Source organism: Parasteatoda tepidariorum, chromosome 1 (assembly GCF_982258835.1).
Source record: "Parasteatoda tepidariorum strain Cologne lab strain chromosome 1, Ptep-v5.0, whole genome shotgun sequence".
In the NCBI taxonomy this organism is placed as follows: Eukaryota; Metazoa; Arthropoda; class Arachnida; order Araneae; family Theridiidae; genus Parasteatoda; species Parasteatoda tepidariorum.
Window position 1 is genome coordinate 113,615,959 of NC_141755.1, and position 25,357 is coordinate 113,641,315.

Sequence of the window (25,357 nt, forward strand, 5' to 3'; positions counted from 1 at the left end):
TTAAGTTTCATATCAGATTATAAGAGGACTAGCATTATTTTTAACTAAATGAAACTCGAAATTGAAGTGTAGTGAGATGGGGAATGATGTTTGCACATTTATCACATGCTTATTAAAAACATCCAACACTATTAGCATGAGCGATCCTCGATTTCTACTACAGAATGTGCCCGTTCATCCATCACAAGAAGGGGCGGAATAAAAAGAGGGGGGTTGAACAAGGAATGGATGGGGGGTAAAGAGTCAAATAGCCAATCTCAATCTCGTGGCATAGCATTGTTGTGTGAATAGTATTCTTCAATGGGTATCACCATCTGCTCTTAGAGACCCTTTGGAAACAAGATCCCCATAAGTGCCTTATTTCGAGAGGTTTTTCGTCACGCGACTACCCCCATGGCTTTCAAGCAGGTACGCAATCGGACACCCCTCTTCCGTCCGTGGGCTTTGGGGGATTCCCTGAGAAAATCAGCAACTGAAGAAGTATCGTCCAGCGATTTGTGGGCACCATCAGCATTCAAGTTGAAGACCAAGCAGCATCAGACGACGACTGTGGAACCCGTAATGGCTTTCCAAGTGACTCAGCCTCACTGGGACATCTCATCTCATCAACTAAACCACCTTCTAAAGCAACCCAAGACCAAAAAGCAAAGGCCCAAGAGATTTCAGTGTCCTCACTGCCAAGTGTCTTTCAGCAATAATGGACAGTTAAAAGGACACGTTAGAATCCACACAGGTAATTAAATTTGCTATCATCCACTTTATAATCAGTATGTGACATGTCGCTAGATCAACTATCAGGCAAATTAAAGCTTAAATGGTACATAGATCTGTATAGTATGTTTAAAACCTCATATCCCTCTAATGGAGCTTAGAGATTTTTTTTTTTTTTTGTTTACTTTTCACCAAAACTATTTTATTTATTACAGAACACATCTAGTATCTTGGTCAGTTTATTTCTTTATCTGCGACAATTTTCATCATTGGCGCACGCGCTGAGCACAATTTCTTTTCGGAGGGTATCACGATTACTTACATTAAAAAAAGTTATATTTTAAAACAATTATTTGTATAAAAAGTCGTTATGTTTGAAAACTATTATTGATATAAAAAGTAATTAAGTTCGAAATCATAGTAAACGAATTTGTAATCTTTATCATGGTGATTTTCGAAATAAATCAATATGCTTTTTTTTCCCCATTAACTACGCACATTCAAAAGATTATTTATTAAAAATAAAAATTAAGGGTTAAACTCGTGATTATTTACATAAAAAGTCGCTATGTTTGAAAACGATTATTTAGAAAAAAAGTAGTTTTTGAAAACGATTATTTATATAAAAAGTGATTATGTTTGAAATTATTGTACACGAATTTGCAGTATTGTTCATGATGAATTCGAAACACATCAATATGTTTTTTTTTCTCTCATTTACTATGCATATTCAAAAGATTATTAAAAATAAAAATTAAAGGTTAAACTCTAGTTCAATTTACCACCTGAATACATGATTCAATGTATTCAACGTTTAACCAGAAAGGATGGAAATTCATATCTTTTTTAAAGAGATATATTTTTTTTAATTGATATTTCCGATCGAATATATTTATGATGTTTTTAAGAATGTTGCTTTTCTTGAGTACTCTCTAATTTAAATGGTCTAGGTCCTAAGTATTCGTAATTGCTAGTACGCATTTAAAAGTAACCAAGAAAATCAAAAAGTACGCATTTAAAAGTAATCAAGAAAATCAAAAAGTACGCATTTAAAAGTAATCAAGAAAATCAAAAAGTACGCATTTAAAAGTAATCAAGAAAATCAAAAAGTACGCATTTAAAAGTAATCAAGAAAATAAACACTACAATTGAAGAGTTCAGAAAATCATTTTAAGTGACACTCCACTTGTCAGTTATAGAAACATCAGGAAGAAGAAGAAAAAATAGCCTTGTCTTATTTAAGATTCCTCAAAATGTGTTTTTAAAATTAATGTTGAATACTATCAGCAATAGGTTTCAAAACGTTCGTAAAATATGTGATAACATTTGGTAAGTACGGTAAAATGTGGTGATTTTGCAAGGAATAAAAACCCTCAATTTGCTTAAATTAACTTTTCAGTTTTGTATATTTTACTAAATCTGTAGTAGTAATAACTATAATTTTAAGAACCAGAATTTCCGGTAAACCGTTACAATTTGAACGGAAAAATTAACTAATTAATAGTTTAAATATCGTTTATTTCGATTTTTAATACTAGAATTATGTTTTTTCCCATCAGAAATTTCATTACAATACAGTATGGTAATTGTACCAGAATTTTTTTTTCTTCTTGAAATCACTCTTATTTTTGAACAATATACCTTCATTATGAAGCTTATAGTAATAATTTTTATTCCATGTATTTTTTTCTTTTATGTTCGAGGTAAAAAAATTTTTTGAGAAGTTTAATTCCTAATACTGTGAAATTTCTATTTAGAATTATTCAATTTTCAATCTTTAAAAACTTTTCGATGTTATTAACAAAACAAAAATAACACAATTAATATTAAAGACCTTATATTTGGTTTGTCTAAATTTGACTAAGCTAAAATTATTATTTTTCAAATGTGACAATTTTAATGACGAAAATATTATGTTATTTAAAAACATTATATTTATGTAAAAAAATTTGATTTATTCCATATTTAGCTAACTTTAAATTTAAAAAATAGATAATTAAAACAATATTTGATGGATGTTATATGTGGGATTATATTCGATGTATTCCATTCTTTTCCTTCTATTTTTAAAGAAGTGATAATTTGCATAAGATTTAATACATATTGTATTAAATCTTGTATTTGACTCACTCTATATTTTAAACATTATAATAGTTTTTAAAATTAAACCTTACTTTAACGTCTGCGTTACTTATGAGATTATTATAATTATTCCATTCGCCACTATGTCCAAATTAAAAATAATAATTTGAATGAAAGTAAGTAATTTTCGATAGCTTGATTGTAATTAAGGTCATAATAGTTGCGTATTTCACCTTTTACACACACACACACAAAAACTAATTTGCAGCATTTTTTAATTTGTTTGCTTACCCATATTTTATAAATTTAAATTTTAATTTATCTGAAAATTGAAATAAGATTTAATGGTATGAATGAAGATTATACTCATATATACTTTTACCATGCTTAAATTATGAAATGTTCTGGTGATTTGAATTACATTATATTCATCATATATATATATATATATATATATATATATATATATATATATATATATATATATATATATATATATATATATATATATATATATATATATATATATATATATATATATATATATATATATATAGTCCCTGACCGGATTATTAGATGCACTCTAAGATTCTATGTAAATTCTTAATTATCAGGTGATATTCTATAGGGGAGAGTGGGGTCAATTGTAACAGGGTACGATTGTAACAGAGCAAAAATTTCGAGTGTCGGGTTCTAGATTTGGTTCCTAGGTGGTGCACAAGGTGTATTTAACAAATCTACATGTACACCCCTGATGGCAACCATTTTTATGTACTTTTGAAAGAGTTACATCACAAAAGATATTTTTCACGTCACGCAAGTACTTTTTTTGGTATTAGAATATTTTATTGTAGCAAAGTAATTTTGTTTAAACAAATAAAAATTAGTAACCAAATATGTAAGTGGACACCTTAATTAACATTTCAATAAAAAAAGATTAGTTTTGCTAATTAACTAGCATTGTTTTTAACAAATGAAGCTGAAATGGCGTCTTGGGGACAATTGTAACAATAAGTAAAGGGACGATTGTAACAGCTGAAAATAAATAATCTTATGTTTACAAACCATTACTTAACTCTTTAAGAACCACCAATAGTTTCCTATAGCATTTATATTATGTTGCATGTTCATTATTTTATTTGTCACCTTTCACAGCATAAATTAAAATTTTTAACCCCTTAAAGTTAAAAGTTTAACCCTTTAGCTCATTATTATCTTCACTCCTAAACTATCACTACTATTTTGATCAATAAAAAAATATATCACAACTATGATAATATGTATAATTAACTATGTTTTAGTTGAATTTATGAACTGTTACAATTGACCCCGTAAGTGGGGACAATTGTAACGAGTGCACGACTGTCAAAAATTGTTAATAACTAATATAATAATATTTAAAATCAGGTATTTAATTTTTTTTCTAGTAGAGGATAGTCTACTTTACTCGTCTGTCAATTAATACTAATAATATATTGGATTTTTTGTTAGTTAAAAATAGTTAAGTAAAAAATGTTACAATTGACCCCACTCTCCCCTACAGCTTTATTGTTTTTACGCAACTGAAACAGATTAAATTAGGCGATAGATAATATAAATTCAACGATAGGATAAATTAGACAATATATTATATAAAAATAGAATATTTATTATATCAGGTATTGTATTAGTATATTATAATAATTAGTCCAAATTATTCGACGCATCCTAATTATAGTGTTTTATTAATCGAATGTTTCGCACGAGTTTATAGGCAATACTCTTATATTTGAACACACATGTAATGAGTTTTTATTTAGGAGATTTTTTATGTACTTCCTATTTGCAGTAACGTATTATTTTAACGCATTGCATTACAATATTAACTAATTGAAACACGAACATAAACAAGTACAAACCTGTTTTAGCCGTTTCAAAAGAATAATGTTGTATAGTATCACCTGATAACTAAAATTATACATAGAATCTTATAGTGCATCTAATAATATGACCAGTACTGTGTATATATATATATATATATATATATATATATATATATATATATATATATATATATATATATGCATCCTAACAAAAGTATGAAATTGATTTAAGCAAATTTTAAGCCAAGAACCTTAAGAAAAGAAAATTTTAAATAATAAGTCAAAATGGAAAAGTGCTAAACGCAGCTAAAAACCAAATTTGTCTTAAGTAAATAATTTAAGTAAACAGTTAGAAAAAAAAATCAATCAAAAACGAAATTCTAAAGATATGAATGTTAGAAAAAGCAGCACTAGTAAGTGTTTGAATTATTATCATCGAGAATTATTTTGTTATAGTAGTAGACTAGATTTATTTTGTTATAGTAGTAGACTTTTAATAGTAGTAGACTAGAAAGTGCTCAAAAATATATATATAAATATTTGCAAAACAGAATCACTGTTATCAAAATATAAGCGCAATTTATTTATGTCAGAAAATAAAATATTAAATTGAAATTATAGTTTTAAATTCTGTATAAGTATACACAGTAAAAATGAAAGAAATAGTCAACACTATATTATTTAAACTGGTGACAAAAATAATCTCATTTATAATATATCATTAGATAAATACTTTTTACGTTTTTAGGAAGTTTTAAAAAATATACGCGGAGAGTGTGTTTCAAAACTACAGTCGAATCCCGTTTTAAAGAACCTCCAGTTACCGAATTTTCGCGATTCAACGAATTTTATGAAGTTAATGAAGTAGGGGCCGGGATAGCCTGGTCGGTAGGGCGCTGGTCCCATATCCAAGAGGTCGTGGGTTCGATCCTCGCCGGCCGAAGACTCCCCGTGTAGTAAATGGTGACTGATGCACGTTAAATCTGTCGAGTCTCAGAGTCCTCCATGTTCCCACAACAAATCAATACCTCTGGGGGTACTGATCCAGGAGTTTCCTTGTCTTCTGGATTGGTTCAAAATGACGAGGCTACGGAGTTGAACGTAAGTAGTCGTAAACCCATGAAATTGGGTCGGCTGTTCAACGACGGTTATAAAATAAAAAAAAGTTAATGAAGTAGATTTTTTAAGAAACAAAGAATTGCGACAGAGAAGTCAATCTTCATTGAAATACATTTTCTGATGCTGTCAGTGAAAACTTAAATGAATGAGGTAATGTAAATGAAGAGGAAAATATTCTTCTCTTCATGACGTTAGAAAACAACGTTTTAAGGTTTGAAATTAAGCAAACCTTACTCACGATATGCTTTTAAAATCTCAAATGAATCAGTGCGTAATCATTCGTTGTATTTCAAATTCCGGAATAAAAAATTGCAAGATTTTTATTTATTTAGTGCATTTGCGATATTACGCATTATCTCCGATTTAGCGAATAATATTTTCAGTCCCTATGAATCCGCTGAATCGGGGTCTGACTGTATATGCCCTCCAGCAGAAAAAAATAAATAAAAATACTATGGATTCAAATACTATGGATACAGTCAAATAACGAAACTTTTAGACTTCATTATCAAGAAAGTTGATGAACATGAATTTGCCACAATGAATTCATATTTTTCTTAATCAGAAGCACCCATGTGCAACTTGTTAGAAATGCATTTACAAACCATCATTACAATTTAATGTTGTTCATCTAGAAATTGGATACTCCATTCTAGATAATGAGGGTGGCGAAGGCTGAACACAATTTTGAATTTTCCCAGTTAATTTACAAATATAACATTTCCCTATTTTTTTCCCCCTTTAGTTACATGATTTAAATGAAAATCCTATTTTTAAACTTCACATGCAATAAATACTCTGAATATACAGTACCTGCCCACATTATGAGACGCACTATAAGATTCTATGTAGAATCTTAATTATCAGCTGATACTACAGAGCTGTATTGTTTTTACGTGACTGAAACCGGTTTGAACTTGTTTACGTTAGTGTATCAATTGGTTAAAGTAGACGATATATAACATAAGCTTGACGATTGAATGAATGAGACGATCTGTTATATAAATATAGAATATTTGTTACATCAGGTATTATTATATTACTAGGAAGCTTCGCCCCCTACTCGCTGGCGCTCGCTTCTATGTTATTTTGATTTATGTTGCTAAGTTAACTTTCAAAAAATTCGGCAGCTGGCAACAGCATTTTTATTTTTTAAGTTGTTTATTTTTATTTCTTTTAGAATTCGTTCTTCTTTTAGCGAAATGTTTTTTAACCTAACTGTTTTCTCTATAAATGAAGAAAATAAAGTAGATATTTAAGTGTTGTGAAAAGAATCTTATTTAGTTGTACAAAGTACTTCAGAAAAGCGCTTTCGACAAAATACTAAAATAGAGATCCACGACTCACTTCTTCCTAGCTTAATAGTATGAGATTGCCGCAGCTGAATTGAACAACCTGATAATGCTCACTCTGGTTATTGTTTACGTTTTTAAAAGCGCTATATGTTGAGCCACCTCAGCTAGATTTGCCATGTGACATTTTTAGCAGCAATCATGGGTCGATTTTCTAACGTTGCCATTCGGGGAGTTGTAATGAGGCTTTTTTTGGTGCCGTGTAAGAGAAATATATATATATATATAGATATTATAATAATTAGATCAAATCATTAGACATATTGTAGTTTCTCAATAATGACATGTTTTGCACGAGTTTGTATGTAATAATATGACCAGCTAGTTATTTTGATCCTTGAGATTTTTACTCGCTTTAAATGAAGGGATTGATAAACTTGTTAAACTAGAGAAACCATCGAAAGTAATTTCATATAGTATTTAAAATGAAGTTGTGTGATCAAAAATAGAGTTTTTATTTATATTTTTGTGAATTAAATGTATGTAAGCAAGACAGTGGAATTCAAGAAACTAATTAAAATGAAAACAAAAGATTAACCACTACATAATAGTTTTAATATTGCTATTCTATTCCTAGGAGATATTAGTAGGAGATGGAAAATTTGCGCGAAAATGCACCGATACGGATGCAAGCGCATAATATCAGTTCTCTGTATGAATAAAGAATTTTTTTTCTATCATAAGTAACAGTTTTATTTATATCCATTAATACATCTGCCTTCGTGAATGAGTTGGTGCAATGTACTATTCAATACTAGGAGGCTCCGCCCCCTGCTCGCAAACGCTCGCCAACCCCCGAGAATTGCTACGCAATCCTATGCGGTTCACGCCGTGAACCATGGCTCGCTGCGCTCGCTCGCCAATGAACACAATGTTCTAGCACAAACACATAATATATTATCATCAAAGACATAGTATTTTATCATCAAAGACATAGTATTGTACTTATGTAGAAGAATTCTATCAATGTTCTTATTGGCTATTAAAAAAGTATATTAGCTATTTAGATTGTACATAGTGCAAAAATCAAAACATTAGCTAAATGAGAAACATATTAGCAAAATAAAATATCAAATATTGCAGTTACTCACCTAAATTCAACTAAATGTGTATAATAAATTCATTCATAAATCAAAAAATTCAATGCATTCAATACAAACACTTAGACGTTTTTTTAGACGTTTAGGTAGCTCCCAGTAGAAAAATATCAATTCAACAGCGGCCTTTTAAAGCATTCTCACTTCAATTATTTAATTAATTCCTAATTGAGTTTAAATTAAATATTATCATGTTTTTAGGGCATGAATCTGAATTGAACAACCTGATAATGCTCACTCTGGTTATTGTTTCCGTTTTTAAAAGCGCTATATGCTGAGCCACCTTATATAGATTTGCCATGTGACATTTTTAGCAGCAATCATGGATCGATTTTCTAACGTTGCTATTCGGGGAGTTGTAATGAGGCTTTTTTTGGTGCCGTGTAAGAGAAATATATATATAGATACCAATATTGAGAACAATTCTAAGCATCTCTTTTCTTAATGAATAAAATTTCTTGTTAATGTTCACTTTTTAATATATCTGTCGTAAGGTACATAATAGAGACACATTTTTCGCACAACATTGCTCAATTATATAGCAAAAAAAAAATTCAGAAAAAATATGCTATGGCAGAAGGTTGCTATTTTTATATCTTTATTACTTGAAAATGTGTCGTAATAACGAACTTTTTGTAATACTTCGTTTAATAGAACAGACCATTATTTTGTCTCAAATGTCCTATTATTTCGAATGAATTGGGGCTATTTAATAAGCATTATTAGACAGATAATCCATAAAGGAAAGTAATTAAAACGCAATGAGAGAATAATCGTGGCATTAATAAAGAATGAAAAATGATTCAACGAATTAAACGATGATATTATTGCAGATGGTCTTTATTTAACCAAATATTTTGTCTCATTGATAACTTTGAATTGTGATTGTCTTGTTGAAACTGCACTCGTGGCTTTAGAATTTATTATAATTTTAAATCAAAACTAATTTTGGACAAGAAGAAATAAGATCGTAAGGAACAGAAATAATTGAAAAGAATGGAAATTAAACTACTCATTTCAAACGTATTAAAATTTGTAGGTTTTTAATTTTTCAATTAGTTTTGATTTTTTTTTCTACTTTTATAAACTAAATAAAAAAATGAGACATAAATAAAATAATAATTTTATAAAAAAAGTAATACAAAAAAAAATTTCTTTGAAAGACGTCAATGATTCTAAATTAAATTACTTTTGATAAATCTTATTTTATTAATTTTTACAAATTTTACGAGTATATAATATTTGTTCAAGAAAAATTTCTTTATTTGGTTTCAAGATAGCGCAAATGTTTTTCATGTTCCGCCGCTACATTTTCCTTCAATAATTACTTTTGCGCAATTTTTTTAAAGGAATTTTTATTCTTCTTTTTTAAACTGATGTCTAAAAGTAGGTTATGATTAGAACCTCTTTATTAAATTAGTATTTAGTGATGTATTTTATTTTAAATCCAAGTACTTATTGTAATTCAAGTATTGAATGCCCATTATACAATTTAAAGAAATGCTATGTGTTTTAGAGCAAAATGTTGTTGTCACACCAGCAATTAGTTATTAAATTCCTAAAATTGTTGCTTCGAAATGTGAATATTTCAGTACATTGTGTTAAATTTCACAAGGTGCTAAGAATATTACAAAATACTGCTGTAAATTTTTCAGTGTCAATATTAGAGAGCACTGTTGATTAACATTACTAATTGTGTTATGAATGCAAACAATTAATATTCGAAAAACTTATTAAATATGTCAATAATTTGCTATTCTATAGCGAATAAAACAATTGTTAATAGCGCTATAATTTATTTTTTTTTTATTTATTTATTTATTTATTTATTTATTTTTGAAGTTGTACTTCTTATGCGACTTCCAACAAGGTTGCGTTAAGCGTTTAACGCTACATTTTTATTGGCCGCGAAATCACGTGGTAGGATCCAGTTTTCCCTCATTCATTTCCATATTGTTTTGGTTCTCACTAGCATAAAAATAATAAAAGTCATAAAAGTATTGTTTTTCCATAAATATTTTTTTAGTTTGTTTTGATACACATCTAATTTAATAGGGTAGTATTTTTCATTTTCAAATTTAGTGGATAACAATTGTAAAAAATGAGTGAAAACAATCCCACGGATAATGCGACGGATTTAAGGTTATGTCAAGGTACGTCTCTTGTGAATATCAATTGATTGTTTCTCTTCTGAAATTACATTATGACGCATTCGCATACATTATTAATACAAATACATTTTCCATGACGAGACGATGAGGCAACCACAAGCACTTCCACTGGTTCAAGAGGTCCACGAGGGAAAAATGCACAATATTACCGTAATTACAGATCACGGAAGCGAGCGGAGCAGGAAAAAAAGTCGTTGAATAGAACTAGTGATCCTTCTACGACTGCTGATTCTTCTGCAATTAACGTCGCAGATTGCGAAGTTTAACTTCTTCCGCGCGGAGGGACTCCACGCACTACTTTTTTTTTTCATACTCAATTCAAATCAAATTTCCTATAACTGCATTGGTATGAAATGACACGTTATGAATTTATTTTTTTAAAAGCAGTTTTTTAGAAAGATTCTTTTAATAAGAATAGGGCACTAAGCATTTAATAAGAATTAGGGACTAAGCTAGGGGGTTCGCTGCTACTCAGATACCCCGATGATTATTACGCTTGTGCCTCCACTTCCCACGTCCAAACATTATTATCTATTAGTATTATAAATATTTAGATCTATTGATGAACAGAAGTAATTTTTCTAAGAAATCATTTTTTAAAATAACACTTATATTGTTATAACATTATATTGTTATAACAAATTTGGTCAGTTCACAACCGTAATTTAACATTTTCAGTTACCAAACGGGCAGATACTATTTTTGATATATTTTTTATAATACTATTTTTGTTTGCATGTGCATGAAGCTGATCGTTATGTCATTTAATGAATCTCTGTAACTGTAATTTATAGAAACTAGGAGGCTCCGCCCCCTGCTCGCTAACGCTCGCCAACCCCCGAGAATTGCTACGCAATCCTATGTAGTTCACGCCGTGAACCATGGCTCGCTGCGCTCGCTCGCCAATGAACACAATGTTCTAGCACAAAGACATAATATATTATCATCAAAGACATAGTATTTTATCATCAAAGACATAGTATTGTACTTATGTAGAAGAATTCTACCAATGTTCTTATTGGCTTTTAAAAAAGTATATTAGCTATTTAGGTTGTACATGGTGAAAAAATCAAAACATTAGCTAAATAAGAAACATATTAGCAAAATAAATTATCAAATATTGCTTCACTAATATTCTGCATTTTAAAGCGTGAAAATTCAATGCATAAATAAACGTGAAATATAAAAAAATTCAATGCATTCAATACAAACACTTAAACGTTTTTTAGACGTTTAGGTAGCTCCCAGTAGAAAAATATCAATTCAACAGCGACCTTTTAAAGCATTCTGACTTCAATTAATTAATTAATTCCTATTGGAGTTAAAATTAAATATTGTCATGTTTTTAGTGCATGAATCTGAATTGAACAACCTGATAATGCTCACTCTGGTTATTGTTATCTGGTTGCTCACTACGTGCTCTTGCGCGCCGAATCCAATCAATTAAAAATGAAAACTGTTGCCAGCGCGAGAAAAGAAATATCATCGGTTTTATTGATACATACATACATACGTACGTATTAGCGTTTTATATAATATAGATATATCAATGTTATTTACACAAAAAAATATAACTGTAAAATGGTTTATAACACTTTTTTTTCAATAACTTTATCTTTAAAATGAAACGCAGAATTACGTTATCATAATAATTAAAAAAAAAGTTTTTAACTCTTAGTTTTAAACTCTTAAATCAAAAGCATAATAATAGCGGTACAGGAAAATACCTTTAAATTAGGGATACAAAAATATTTATGGAAAAACAATACCTTTATAATGTTCATTAACTTTATGCTGATGATAACCAAAACAATATGGAAATGAATGAGGGAAAACTAGATCCTACCACTTGATTTTCCGGTCAATAAAAATGCACCGACAACAATGGAGAACTGCGAAACCATCATCAAATTTTTATAGATAATTAGATAATAATAAGATTCTCAGATAGAAAATAGTAAATAAATTCGACTTACAGAATATTAATAATATCTAAAATTTATTTACAGAGTAAATGATTTTCATCGAAAGTATAATTCAATAAAACTTCTGAACAAAGTAAGGCTAATAAAAGTAAACGTGATATTAATAAATTAAAAAAATTAATCGGAAAATGTCAATCACTGGAATGGAACCATGAAAACTACCATTAAAACTTGACTCGAAATGCTGAGTTTCCAAATCAAGAAACTCAAGTTCAAGCAGAAGGGCTTTTGGTTTTCAGAGGCAAATAATTTTACTTTTTTTAACGTCATTTATTTATTTTTCATTTGTTCACTGACTACACATTTTTGTAGGCATTTGAATCAATTTAATGGCTTCATGGCAAAAACAATTCGTTAAAAAAAATAGAAAGTTTTTAGTAATATATCCGCAGTAATTCTTTAAAGAAAAAAAAATTTGTCAATTTCACTTCTTTTTTTTACTTATTTATTTATTTATTTTGCAATCTTTACTTAAAAATGTATTTTTACCTCAATACAAAAAGTGTTGGCAGCTATACAATGTACTTTTTTTACAATATAAAAGATCTCAACCGTTATTTTAAAATAAATTGACAAAAGGTAAACACCACCGCTTTAACTAATGCATGATTTCAAAAAAAATAAATATGTGTATAATATGTAATTACACTTTTACATTATTAAAAAAAGTAAAATCTGTTTTATACTCTAATTTTGGTGACAATTAGAAATAAAAACTCCCAAAAGAAGAAGTTCTCTTTTAAAGTATTTTTACGAGCTATGAAGATGTTGACAGACGATGTTTAATAGACCAGAACTGACCTTCCTTGGGGGGTGGGTCAGTTAGAAGATTCCCGCAGAGCCATTCTGTTAAAGGCGTGAAAGAGGGAAATGTGGTCTTTTATCAATTCAATTGACCTGAAAAGGCAAACTCCATGAATGACTAATATTCTGCTGTTTGCTTCATATTTTGAAGAATATTTTTCTACACCAGCCATTCAAAATCAAAAAAAAAAGGTTTTGGGTTGAGTTGTTCCGTGGAAGGATGAACGAGGTTCCGAGAGTTAGGATATTTTTATCACCATCAGTAGTGAAGATATTTATATCAATAATCCATAAAATTTATTTAATATTTCGCGCGTTATATGAATTTCTTTTTGTAAAATTCGAAGGAGAAAAGCATATATATATATATATATATATTAAACGCACTAAAAGATTCTATGTAAAATCTTAATTATCAGCTGATACTACAGAGCTGTATTGTTTTTACGTGACTGAAACCGGTTTGAACTTGTTTACGTCAGTGTATCAATGGGTTTAATTAAACTATATATAATATAAATTCGTCGACTGGATAAATGAGACGACATATTATATAAATATAGAATATTTATTACGTCAGGTTTTACATTTGTATATTATAATTAGAGCCCGGATTTTGATGACCTAAAACATCTTAACTAATGCCCTTAAAAAGTGCAAAAAATGCCCTTAAAAAGGGCCAAAAATGCCCTTAAAAATGCAAAAATTGCGCAAAAAATGCCTTAAATAAAGCAAAAATATTGAATTAAAAAAATATTTCGGTCTTTAAAATTATTATGAGTCATTTAAAAAATATAAAGCAATGCAATACTTCATTAAAGTTTAAAAAAAATGTTTTATATCCTAAAATAACAAAAAAAGGAAAATATATTGACACCAAAGTATTTTTATTTTGTATAGAAACTTTAATGGATATAGCAACTTCCATCTCATAATATTACTAAATATCAGAATTACATTGGATTATTAAATGTTTCTTGATAATTTGAAATGTAAGCGAGCGTCTCTTTGTCTGAAAGTAAATTTTCATTCCTGCAGAAGCTTCTTTCAACGTCTACTGATGTTATAGGTGCGTACTTGAAAAAGACGGTCTTCTTCAATTTGAAAAGATTTTGCTTCACCTGTTAATATTCTATAGATTTTCTTCATTGTTTGGAAGCCAGTGTAATAATGAAAATTGATAAAAAATAGTAAAAATTGGAAAAAATTAACAAAAAAACTTTTAAAAATGCAAAAAATGCATAAAAATGCAAATGTCATCAAAATCTGGGCCTTAATTATAATAATTAGACCAAGTTATTAGACGCACCCTAGTGTTTTAATAATTACATGTTTTACACGAGTTTATATATATATATATATATATATATATATATATATATATATATATATATATATATATATATATATATATATATATATATATATATATATATATATATATATACTGGTGCTTTTATTTGCGTGTCGCACTAGAGCTGCAGAATGGTCTATTGGCTGAGACTGAACACATTGTTGATGAAAAAGCATTATATATTAGCATTGGAATAGCTTGAATATGCTCTCATGAACCACCCATAGATCTATTATTTTAGACCTCCCCTTCGCTCCCGTCCAATCAAAACTCTTTCTCACTAAGGGAGGTGTTTCCGCACTCGTCTGAATGATTGATCTTTCATTCATTTCTTTTTTATTATTATTATAAATGAGAATTTTTTTTTAATGCATTATATTTTTTTTACCTTATTTTTCAAGGGGGAAAAAAAAACTTTCTTGGGAACTAAATGAACTGTTTTAGATTTTCGAAAATTCGATCTCTTTTAATGCTATATAACGCGCATTAAAATTTATTTATATTATTTCTTTTGATATTAATGAATAAATCTGTAATCGATTGTGCTTCGAGCGAATTCCCAGAAAGCTGGAAATGATTTTATTTCAAGAAGGACATCCATAAATAATTGACGGCAACTTCGGAGAGCGAAAGAAAGGTTTACTTCATAGCATCAAAAAGGGTTGAAAATTTCATATACAATAAAATATAGATCACCGAATTGAATAATATTCTAAAATATTAATTTTGTTTTGGTCAGAATCAGCGATTGAAAATGAGGGAAAAAAAGTTTTAAGCTTACTTTTAAATGCCATCCCAAATGAGAAACACAAATGGTGAAAAAAAAAAAAAAAGCCTGCAAATAAGCGTATAGGGCCGGGGTAGCCTGGTTGGTAGAGCATTGAGCCCATGTCCAAGAGATCGTGGGTTCGATCCCTGCCTGCCGAAGATAACTGTAGTAAATGGGGACTGATGCACGTAAAATCTGCCGAATCACAAAGTTCTCCATATTCCTGTAACAAATCAATACCTCTAGGGGTACTGATCCAGGGGTTTCCTTGTCTTCTGGATTGGTTCAAAATGACAAGGCTACGGACTTGAACCTTAGCAGTCTAAAACCCAAAATTGGGTCAGCTGTTCAACGACGGTTATAAAAAAAAATAATAAGTGAATAATTTTAATATTTTGTTCATTCTTATGTAAAGATAACATGCAAATAACCAAATATCATTTTTGTGGGTGGGGCCTTCATTCTAAAAATAAACTGCAACTTTGCATTCTTTCATTCGAATTGCATTCATGGTTCGGTAATGGGACCTGAGAGACTAATGTGTAACTTGGAGCCCAACCCAAACAACTGGCCCACATCTAGAAAGATGAAAGCTTTTTATGAAATTCAGTTCTATTTAAACTTGTTTTACAAAATTTTGAGGGAATTTTTTTTATAGCAATTGTTGAACAACCGACCCAATATTGGGTTTACGACTGCCAACTCCGTAACCTTGTAATTTTGAACCAATCAAGAAGACAAGGAACCTCCTGGATCAGTACCCCCAGAGGTATTATTTGTTATGGGAACATTGAGGACTTAGTGACTCAACAGATTTAACGTGCATGAGTCACCATTTACTACACGGGGAGTCTTCGGCCAGCGGGGATCAAACCCACGACCTTTTGGGCATACCAACCAAGCTATCTCGGCCCAGAAAAACAAATTGTAATTACTAGTAACCCACAATTACAAGCGTGTAATGACTATTGATTGTAATCACGATTACTTGTAGTATTGTAGGTCGCGTATTTAATTAATAGTTGTTAATTGCTTATAATCGGAGTTCATGATGACTCATCTTTATAAATTATTTACACATATAAACACAAACAACTCTAGAACACTGATTGCTAGCCAGAATTATGATTAACTAAATTGAACTATGATTACTAGCAGTCTCAATTGAAAGCAATTGATTATCTATAGTCGTAGATAAGGGTTATTGTAATCGTCATTACAATTACAATCGGAAATATTGACTACTTGAGATCACGATGGAAAATAATTCATAACTTTGTGGTTGTAGACAAAGATTATTTGTAATCTTGAATTACGAATGCTTATAATACAATTGTTATCCTAAGTTATATTTACAATGATAAGCAATTGGTTGCTTGGTGATCTAAATCCTTGTTACAATTACTAATTGAAACAATTACTCGTTGTGGTTGTAGACAAAGATTATTTGTAATCTTGAATTACGAATGCTTATAATACAATTGTTATCCTAAGTTATATTTACAATGATAAGCAATTGGTTGCTTGGTGATCTAAATCCTTGTTACAATTACTAATTGAAACAATTACTCGTTGTGGTTGTAGACAAAGATTATTTGTAATCTTGAATTACGAATGCTTATAATACAATTGTTATCCTAAGTTATATTTACAATGATAAGCAATTGGTTGCTTGGTGATCTAAATCCTTGTTACAATTACTATTGTAATCGTAATTTTGAAATGTTTGTAAACACATACAGTTAAAGAAAAATGTGTAAAAATTATTAAATGATACAAGCATTAACTCAATCAAGCATCGTTAAGTAAAACTAACTGTTTATTCAGTATAGTATGAAAGAAACAAAATAGAACGATGAACATATAAAATAAACATAGAACGGATCTCATGCTTAGAGTAGTAGTACTAATGCTTTGTCATAATCTTCATAAATTGAAATTTGCCCCCGCGGACTAAGATCATAAAAATTAGAACTTACGGCAAATAGTTGACAAAAATTAAATGCTGTGCGTTTAAATTTAATTTGAAACTTAAAAGAAAAGATGGAATAAAACTGTAGTTCTAAAAAACCGAAATGAAAAGAAGAAAAAAAAACGGATATCTTGTAATAGTAGATCAGAATTACGCGAACCATTGAAAACAAAGAGTTTATTTGAACTCCTGAACAATCTAGCGACAATTTTAATTTGTTAAAAAATCTTCACCAGCTTATATGGGATTTCTTCTCACGCTTATTATGAATTAATCATTGGATGATTATTTTTCCTTCTTTATGAATGACTCTAATTTAATCATTAAAAAAAAAAAGAGCTTGCTATTCTTCGTTTTATCTTTAATCTAATTTAAAACCACGCGTTTATGGTTAAAACGTGTTTCTATAAGACTATATAATGAATGGTAATTGACATGAAATAAAACTTGCGGCAATAAAGAACAAAATTAAAGAGAAGGTTTGAAACAAGGCATTTAAAATCTTTTTCTACACCCCGAAAGTGATGAGTACCGAAGAAAATTACTTGATTGTGCTTTGATAAATCGAATAACGTAAAATTACTGAACACTGGCAACACATATAATAAAAACAAATTTGGAAATTAATTGTGCCAGCTCATTCCTCTCAGTTTGGTGCGTGGTTTCATAGTGTTAACTAATACCGTGTGTGTTATTGATTATTTTTCTTTTTTTACCCCGTACGAAGAACGCAGCTAGTCGGAAATAATGATTTCTTATAAACACATACAATCACTTCATGATATACTCCGTTGCAAGTTAAGAAAAAGACCATTGCGATTTAAGTAATCATCCGCGACTGTATATAGTTCCGCTTTATAATTATATGAATATGCTTTCAAAGCAACATAAATGTTATTAAAACTCGTCCGAAAGATTCGTGAGATCTTTCGCCATATCATAGAATTATTAAACAAGCGTTGTAGCTTCGTAGTCTTAACTGGAATAGTAGATTTCGATTAATAAGGAATAAAACACTCGTTTCTTGATGATGTTGCAAAGAGCAGTGGAGCACTAAAAATGACGCGTCTTATGCTGACATGCCTTGAGAAATCAAGTGGGAAATAAAGATTCTTTTTTACTTTTGTTTTACTATAGAACACTATTTATTCAGCATCTTTAAATGCAAACAGTATATTTGTTACTATTTTTTGATATCATTTTTATTAATTCTTATTAACAAAGCAATAGTTTTTATTCAAAAAGTTTTATTTTCCCCATTTCACACTATTTTAGAAAGTAAGCAAAAAGAAGGTCATTTCAAGAATTGGCTGGGAGTTCAGCATTCATTTCACCATTCACATTCATTCGTGCTGCAAACACTGCCCTGCATGTTGAAAGTGCTTCACAAGATTGATTCCAACTTTTCTCCTTCTATTGCTATGAACGCTGAATTAGAATTTCAAAAAAAACTGATAAAACAAGGTTTATTTTTTCGCTATCTGTAGTTTACCCTACAAAGTTGCCAAATACATTTAAAAAAAATGTCAATCTTGAATTTTTGGTCACTTACGTTGAATTCCACGGCAGAAAAGGCTTTCTCCATGAAGATAATGTTTTTATTTATTTAACTTACAACAGATTAAGAATCAAGCAAGCAATAGATACCCAAAAATAAATATTAAAAAAAAAAATTGTTTTTTTCAGGTGAACGACCCTTTTCTTGTGATCATCCAGGATGCGGGAAGACGTTCACGAGGAATGAAGAGCTGACACGTCACAAGAGAATTCACACAGGTGTCCGTCCCCATTCGTGTGTTCTGTGCGGCAAACGTTTTGGCAGAAAAGATCACCTCAAGAAACACGTGAAAACGCATCAGAGAATGCATTATTTATTAGATTATGCTCCTTATTACCTTTATTGAATTAAAAATATAGTGTGAATGTGTGTGTACATATCAGCGTTGCAAATATAATTACTATTTTGATATATATATATATATATATACATATGTGTGTGTGAAAATAGAGAAATGTATTCTTTTATACAGATTCGGAAAAATAAAATAGAGATATAGTTTGTTTACGGTAAGAATTCTCCCCTCCACAAAGTTTAAGGCCGTCTGCTGCTATGGAAACAAGAATAGAGCATTTCAGGGAGGGTAGCTTCTCTTCATTCTAGGGCTAACACAGTACACCGAAGAAAAAGATTCATTTTCTCTTTGCCTACACGAGCTAAAACTTGTTTCATGCCGTACTTGAAATAGTTATACCTCGTTACCATAGTCACCGCCACGGATCCAGACGAATGGCTAGGATAGTTCTTACTTTAGACAAACTATACATATGTTGATGGACGCCAAAACACGTGCTTGTTATGTCTTTTTCCGAATGTTTAATATAGTGTAGATTTTTCAGGGAAAATATTCTCCAATAAAATGCTCAGTTGATTTTAAAAGCCAATTTTTTTTTTAATTAATTTATTTATTTTTTAAAAAAATTCGAAATACAAAGCATTTTATACTGTAAAAAATATTGTTTACATCACTATCTTGGAATGTATAAGAATGAATGAGTAAAACAAAGCTCGATGTACTGTTTCTTTGGATCTAAACTCATTTATAACCAATTGTATCATCATTATTGATTATGTATAGAAATTAAGGACATCAATTCATTACCATTTAGTATTTTGTAAGGACACTAGACATTTCAGATTTGGTAAGGCTATTTCTGATACTACATGATATGCATTTTTATTAAAGACGAAAATAGTATGAATCAATAAGGACTAAAATTATTATACAATTATTAGCATTTTTTTATTTTCTGGAATAAAATCTAGCACACAACATCAATAATAAAGAGTAAAGAAATTATAAAGATTGATTATAATTATCAAAAATTGCAAATTTTTGCATGATTTTTCGAAAATATTATTTAATAAATAGAATATTTCCCTAATATATTTCTCTAATAGTTCGCGTTTGTTAAGAACATATCAATATTCTTATTTCGCTTGAAGAAAACTTACACAAATTAAAGTCCTCAACACAGAGAAAAATTTCTTGAAGTACAATATTCCAGCTTCATAAAAAAATTCTAACATAAAATTAAATAAATTATAGAGATTTATTTTGTTTCAGATTCACATTAAAGGTTTTTTATCACTAAATATTTAATTAAATCATTATTTTGTTTAAACTGTTTATTGATTTAATGATATGCCCTTTTACATTTAATCAAATCAGATATATATTTTTAGAGGGAAGATCATATTTTAAAACAGGAATCAGGTTCAATATAATTCATATGCCTTTTTTAATCAGATACAAAACTAATTCACTTTAACGCAGCACTATGATCTAAGCACTATGATGAAGTCAAAACTTTTGATGGTGTTCCATTGATCTTGATGGTAACCATCAATAATTCCATCATGAACTAAAATAATTTTAATGGTAGCCAACATAATACCCCAACGTAGGAATTCGGTCTGATTTATGATGGTCCAGCATAAGAATAGCAACTTGTTTTGATGGTTTGCCTATGTTAAACCATCAGAAATTTTCATGATAGTTTCTCAGAAATAAAATGTTGGAACGATCATGAACAACCATTTTCCCAATGTAGGAATTCGGACTGATTTATAATGGGTCAACATAGGAAAAAAAACCAAATTGTTTTTATGATTGTTTGTTCCTGAGAACCAACAAGAATTCTCATTAAACCGTCATGGAAATGTATAGTTGGAATCATCATGGACCATTACGTATAATCATGGTTCCATGAGGATAAAACTTTTCTTGATGGTTATCCATCATAGTATTAAAAAAGCATTTTCCATCATGGAATGATGTAAGTTTGCTGGCATTCAAAAACTATGAATGCATAATGGAAAATATTGAATGATGGCGACCTTCAAAATGATGTTGGACTATCATGAATCGCACTGAAACCAACATAAACCATCAAGACTTGGGATGAGATCTTTTCTTCATAATGGGAGCTGATTAAAAAGAGCCCTTCGAAATACATGATGTTTAAAAACCTGATGACAACTGTGTTTGATAAGCAAATAAATTTTGTCACGTTTTTTGAAATGCTTATATATTAACAATTATTTATACGCATTTAAAACTGTATTTTTAAATGTATATTTTTTTTTTGCCATGTAAATACATTATATATTGTCAATATACTTATACACCCATTACTTATTTATAAGAAATAAAATTTTCAATTATATTACTGTGGATTATTTCTGTTATTGACATTAAAAAAATAAAAACTATTTTTCCGTAATCCCTTAACTTACGTTTCAAAATAAATAAATAAGAAACTAAAGTGAAATCACTAGTAAGGCGTCAAAAAGGTGTTTTTAAGAATCGACTACTTTCTACAAGTGGATAGATTTTGTCATTACATTAATTTGTTGTTAATAGGATTCCACTTACGATCTGAACCATGAGAAAGACTTTGAGTATTCAAAATAATACGGGTTTTTTTTCTCACAAATTTCATTTTGTAGTATTAAACAAGACATATTAAAAATGACACCGACATTGTGAGGGATCATCTCACATAAAATAATGTTTTCTTTCCTTAATATCATCGTAGTTTGGTGTCCGGACGATTATTGTAAGGTAAGAACATTTGTTACAAAATTTTGTCTTATGATACAAAATGAAATTTGTGGAAAAGCCCTTATCATTTTGAGTCCATAAAGAAGTACAAAAAATTACTTAGCAAATTGCTTGAAACTTTTTAAATTTTAAATACGCTCAAACCTTTTTTTCATTAGTTGCAAAATACGATTCACCCCACAATAACAAAAAGAAAAAAAATTTATCAATTTTTCTCCGTGCATGCGCACTATGAAAGAACTACTTTAAATAGTTATATCATGCACAGGTCAGGTTTTAACGTTTTTTTTCTTCTAATTTTAAAGCAATAATTTTGTAATTAATTTTTAATTGTTCCAAAAATTTTGTATAATTTTTATTAAGAATTAATAAAATTTTGTAAAACGTAAGACAAAAAAAGTATTTTTTTATTAAAATGTCCATATTTTCCTAAATATTTAAGTTAGATTAATGAAATTTTATGCAGTTATTGCAAGTTACAACCAAATGAATCACCATAAGTGACAAGCTTATTTCTTGATTTTCTGGTCCCTGAAGCCTCTTAAAACTTTCTCGCTCAGTATAAAGACATCGCATTGAACTAAACAACGCAATCCTTTCATTGTTTCTTGGGAAATTTGAAAAATTGTCAAAAACAGAGAGTAGTGTACATATATACATGTACATACATCGTTACACAACTTCTTTCGAGTCAGAATTAAAATTAACGTTGATAAAAAGGTAAAGAAATTAACACTGCAAGGAAGAAAAAAAATAACGTCAAAGATATACTTAACGTTATTTTTTCAGGCATCGTTAAGAAAATAAAAAATATTAAAGATTAACAAAGAACTGGAAGACATTTTTATCGCAGGACATTGAAAAAGAGATGAAATAAATGTCTACGAAAGAGTTTTAAGTTCTCTTTTGAAGGACTTCCATTGTTACAATAATTTAATTACAATTATGTTTGTTTAAAATTAAAAAGAGAGGGAAAAAGAAACACATTTTTCAGTAATAAAAAAAAATTGGAGCATTTCCCTTATAAAATACTTTTGCAACAATAAATAAAAAATACAGTTTTAAATCAATCTGTTCTTAATGATATTTAATATTTTAATAAATATGTCGAGCTAATCTTTATATCGTTTCATAAAATGAAAAAGTACACATTTAAATACTTAATTGTTGAAAAAATATTCCCAAGGTAGTTATAAATAATTATCCCGTCCCTCTATCTAGCTACCCTTTATGAGCATCTTGGTAGTGGCAGGAATAATGGACTGCAATTAACTCCAAGGGGAAGTGTTGGCTCAGAGGATAGAGCGTTCGTCTCCCAATGAGCTGAAGCGGGTTCGAATTCCGCACCCGGCTTGCACCGAACACAGTGCTGACGTAAAATATCCTCAGTGGTAGACGGATCAGTGAGTTCCCTTGCTATCAGGCTAACCGTGGGACGTTCTCGTGGTTTTCACCTCCATGTAACAAAAATGGGGGTGAGTTCCATCAAAATGTCCTCCATGAAAGCAAATTTCTGATTTGCAAATTGAAATTATCCCTGTAATGCATATAACACTAATGCACACTTTTTACACTTTTGTCAAGAATGAATTCAATAAACCGGTGTTCCTGACTAAAAATATGTATAAGTTTTAATATATGCTTTAAGGATAGGTATGACGAAAGCATTTGCACAGTTCCTCGAAAATTAAGAACATATAAAATTATATATATATATATATATATATATATATATATATATATATATTATATATATATATATATATATATATATATATATATATATATATATATATATATATATATATATATATATATATATATATATATATATATATATATATATATATATATATATATATATGGGAAAAATTACAGAACAATGAAAAAAGGGTAAAAAAAGAAAGAAAATAATAAAAATAACAAGAAACCGGAAGAAAAAAATATTACAAAAAAATTACAATAAATAAAATAGAACACAATAAGTAAAAATATCACGTAAAACAAAAAATAAAATATGAAGAAAAAACAGAATAAAACATAATCTATAAAGCGAGTAGCGAATTCAAATGAACTTACATGAACGGGAAATTTTTCAAGAATGATTTAAAATATTTTCGTAACAAGATTGCCAGATTATAAAATATAAAAACAAAAGTGCAAATTGAGGTAAAAGCGTAAATAGAGGTGCTTTGTTTTATAGCGCGTTCTTACAGCAGTACTGAAGTGCGTTTGATTTGTTAGTTACCAAGGATGGGCCTGAAAATAGATGTGCGCAAGGTGATATTATACTGGATAGTTTAAAGAATCTGACAATTAGTAATTTTAAAAAATTAACTTTTATTTATGAAAAAAATAAAATAAAAGAGAAAGAAACATGAATTGCACATGGTAAAAATTATATAAATTAACAAAGTTTTTTTAGTAAATTTATTTACAATAATATACAATGAACTCAATGATTTAATGTAGAATTTAATTACTTTAGTTGGGTATCCATTGTTTTTTTTATCAAATTTTAAAAGAGTTTATCTATTTGCTTTTTGGATAAATAAACATTACTACATGTTCTTTAAATTCTATTCATTTCATTAAAAATGGTGTTTAAGTAGGTGTTATTAGTAACATTAGAATTCCTAGAAAAAAAGATCCTGGAAATCAAAAGTCGCAATAGAATTAATTTTATTATGTTTAATAAATTCGAAAATCTGTTGATTATTAGTGACAATGAAAAAAAAACCTTCCTTAACAATATTGTTAATAATTTTATTTAAATAGTAAAAGAAAATGGTGCCAGATTTAGATAGGTAAGTATTAGACCCACATGTGATTGTTCTAATGTTTTATAGGAATTTTGTGAAATTTAGGACTGGTAATTAAGTGATTTGTGCCTTTTATCATTAAATTCCTAAGTTCAAAGTTTTCAATTATATTTAAATTATCAGTAATAATACGTTTATGATGTTTATCAGCAAAATCAAAATATTTCTCTTCCTCACAGTGACATTCATAATCGGATATATTAATCCTCCCTAAATTTTTGTTTATATCATTATAATTAAATATAGTTCCAACAAGATATTTGTTATATTTAAAGCTTTTAATTATGTTAAAATCTTTTAATGGAAACTCACTTAACATTCGAATTAATCAATACCGTTCTGATATAAACAGTAATAAAATTATCAATAACCTGTAATTGAATCATTTTAGAGAACATAAATTTAACAGTGTCAAAATTAATATTTTAGATATTGTAGATGATTTAGATTTAAGACTACAAAAAGAAAATTACTACGTGCTTTTATACAAAACAATTTTGCCGTATGGGCTAAACGATACCTTCCAACATACACAGATTAACTTTAATAACTCCTCTTAGATCTTAGATCTTAGTTTAGATCTTGAAAAAGCCAAAATGAGTAAAATTTCGCAAAACAAAAAGAAAAATTTA

General features: G+C 29.0%; 1 protein-coding gene across 1 annotated transcript; it reads left to right on the forward strand.

Annotated features, from left to right (window-relative positions):
- Positions 1-245: 245 nt before the first annotated feature.
- hkb (zinc finger transcription factor huckebein) lies at positions 246-21,505 on the forward strand. Its single transcript, XM_016052910.5, has 2 exons — positions 246-733; positions 18,965-21,505. The coding sequence occupies exons 1-2, from the start codon at positions 394-396 to the stop codon at positions 19,180-19,182; spliced, it is 558 nt and encodes a 185-aa protein (XP_015908396.1). The 5' UTR covers positions 246-393; the 3' UTR covers positions 19,183-21,505.
- Positions 21,506-25,357: the final 3,852 nt, after the last annotated feature.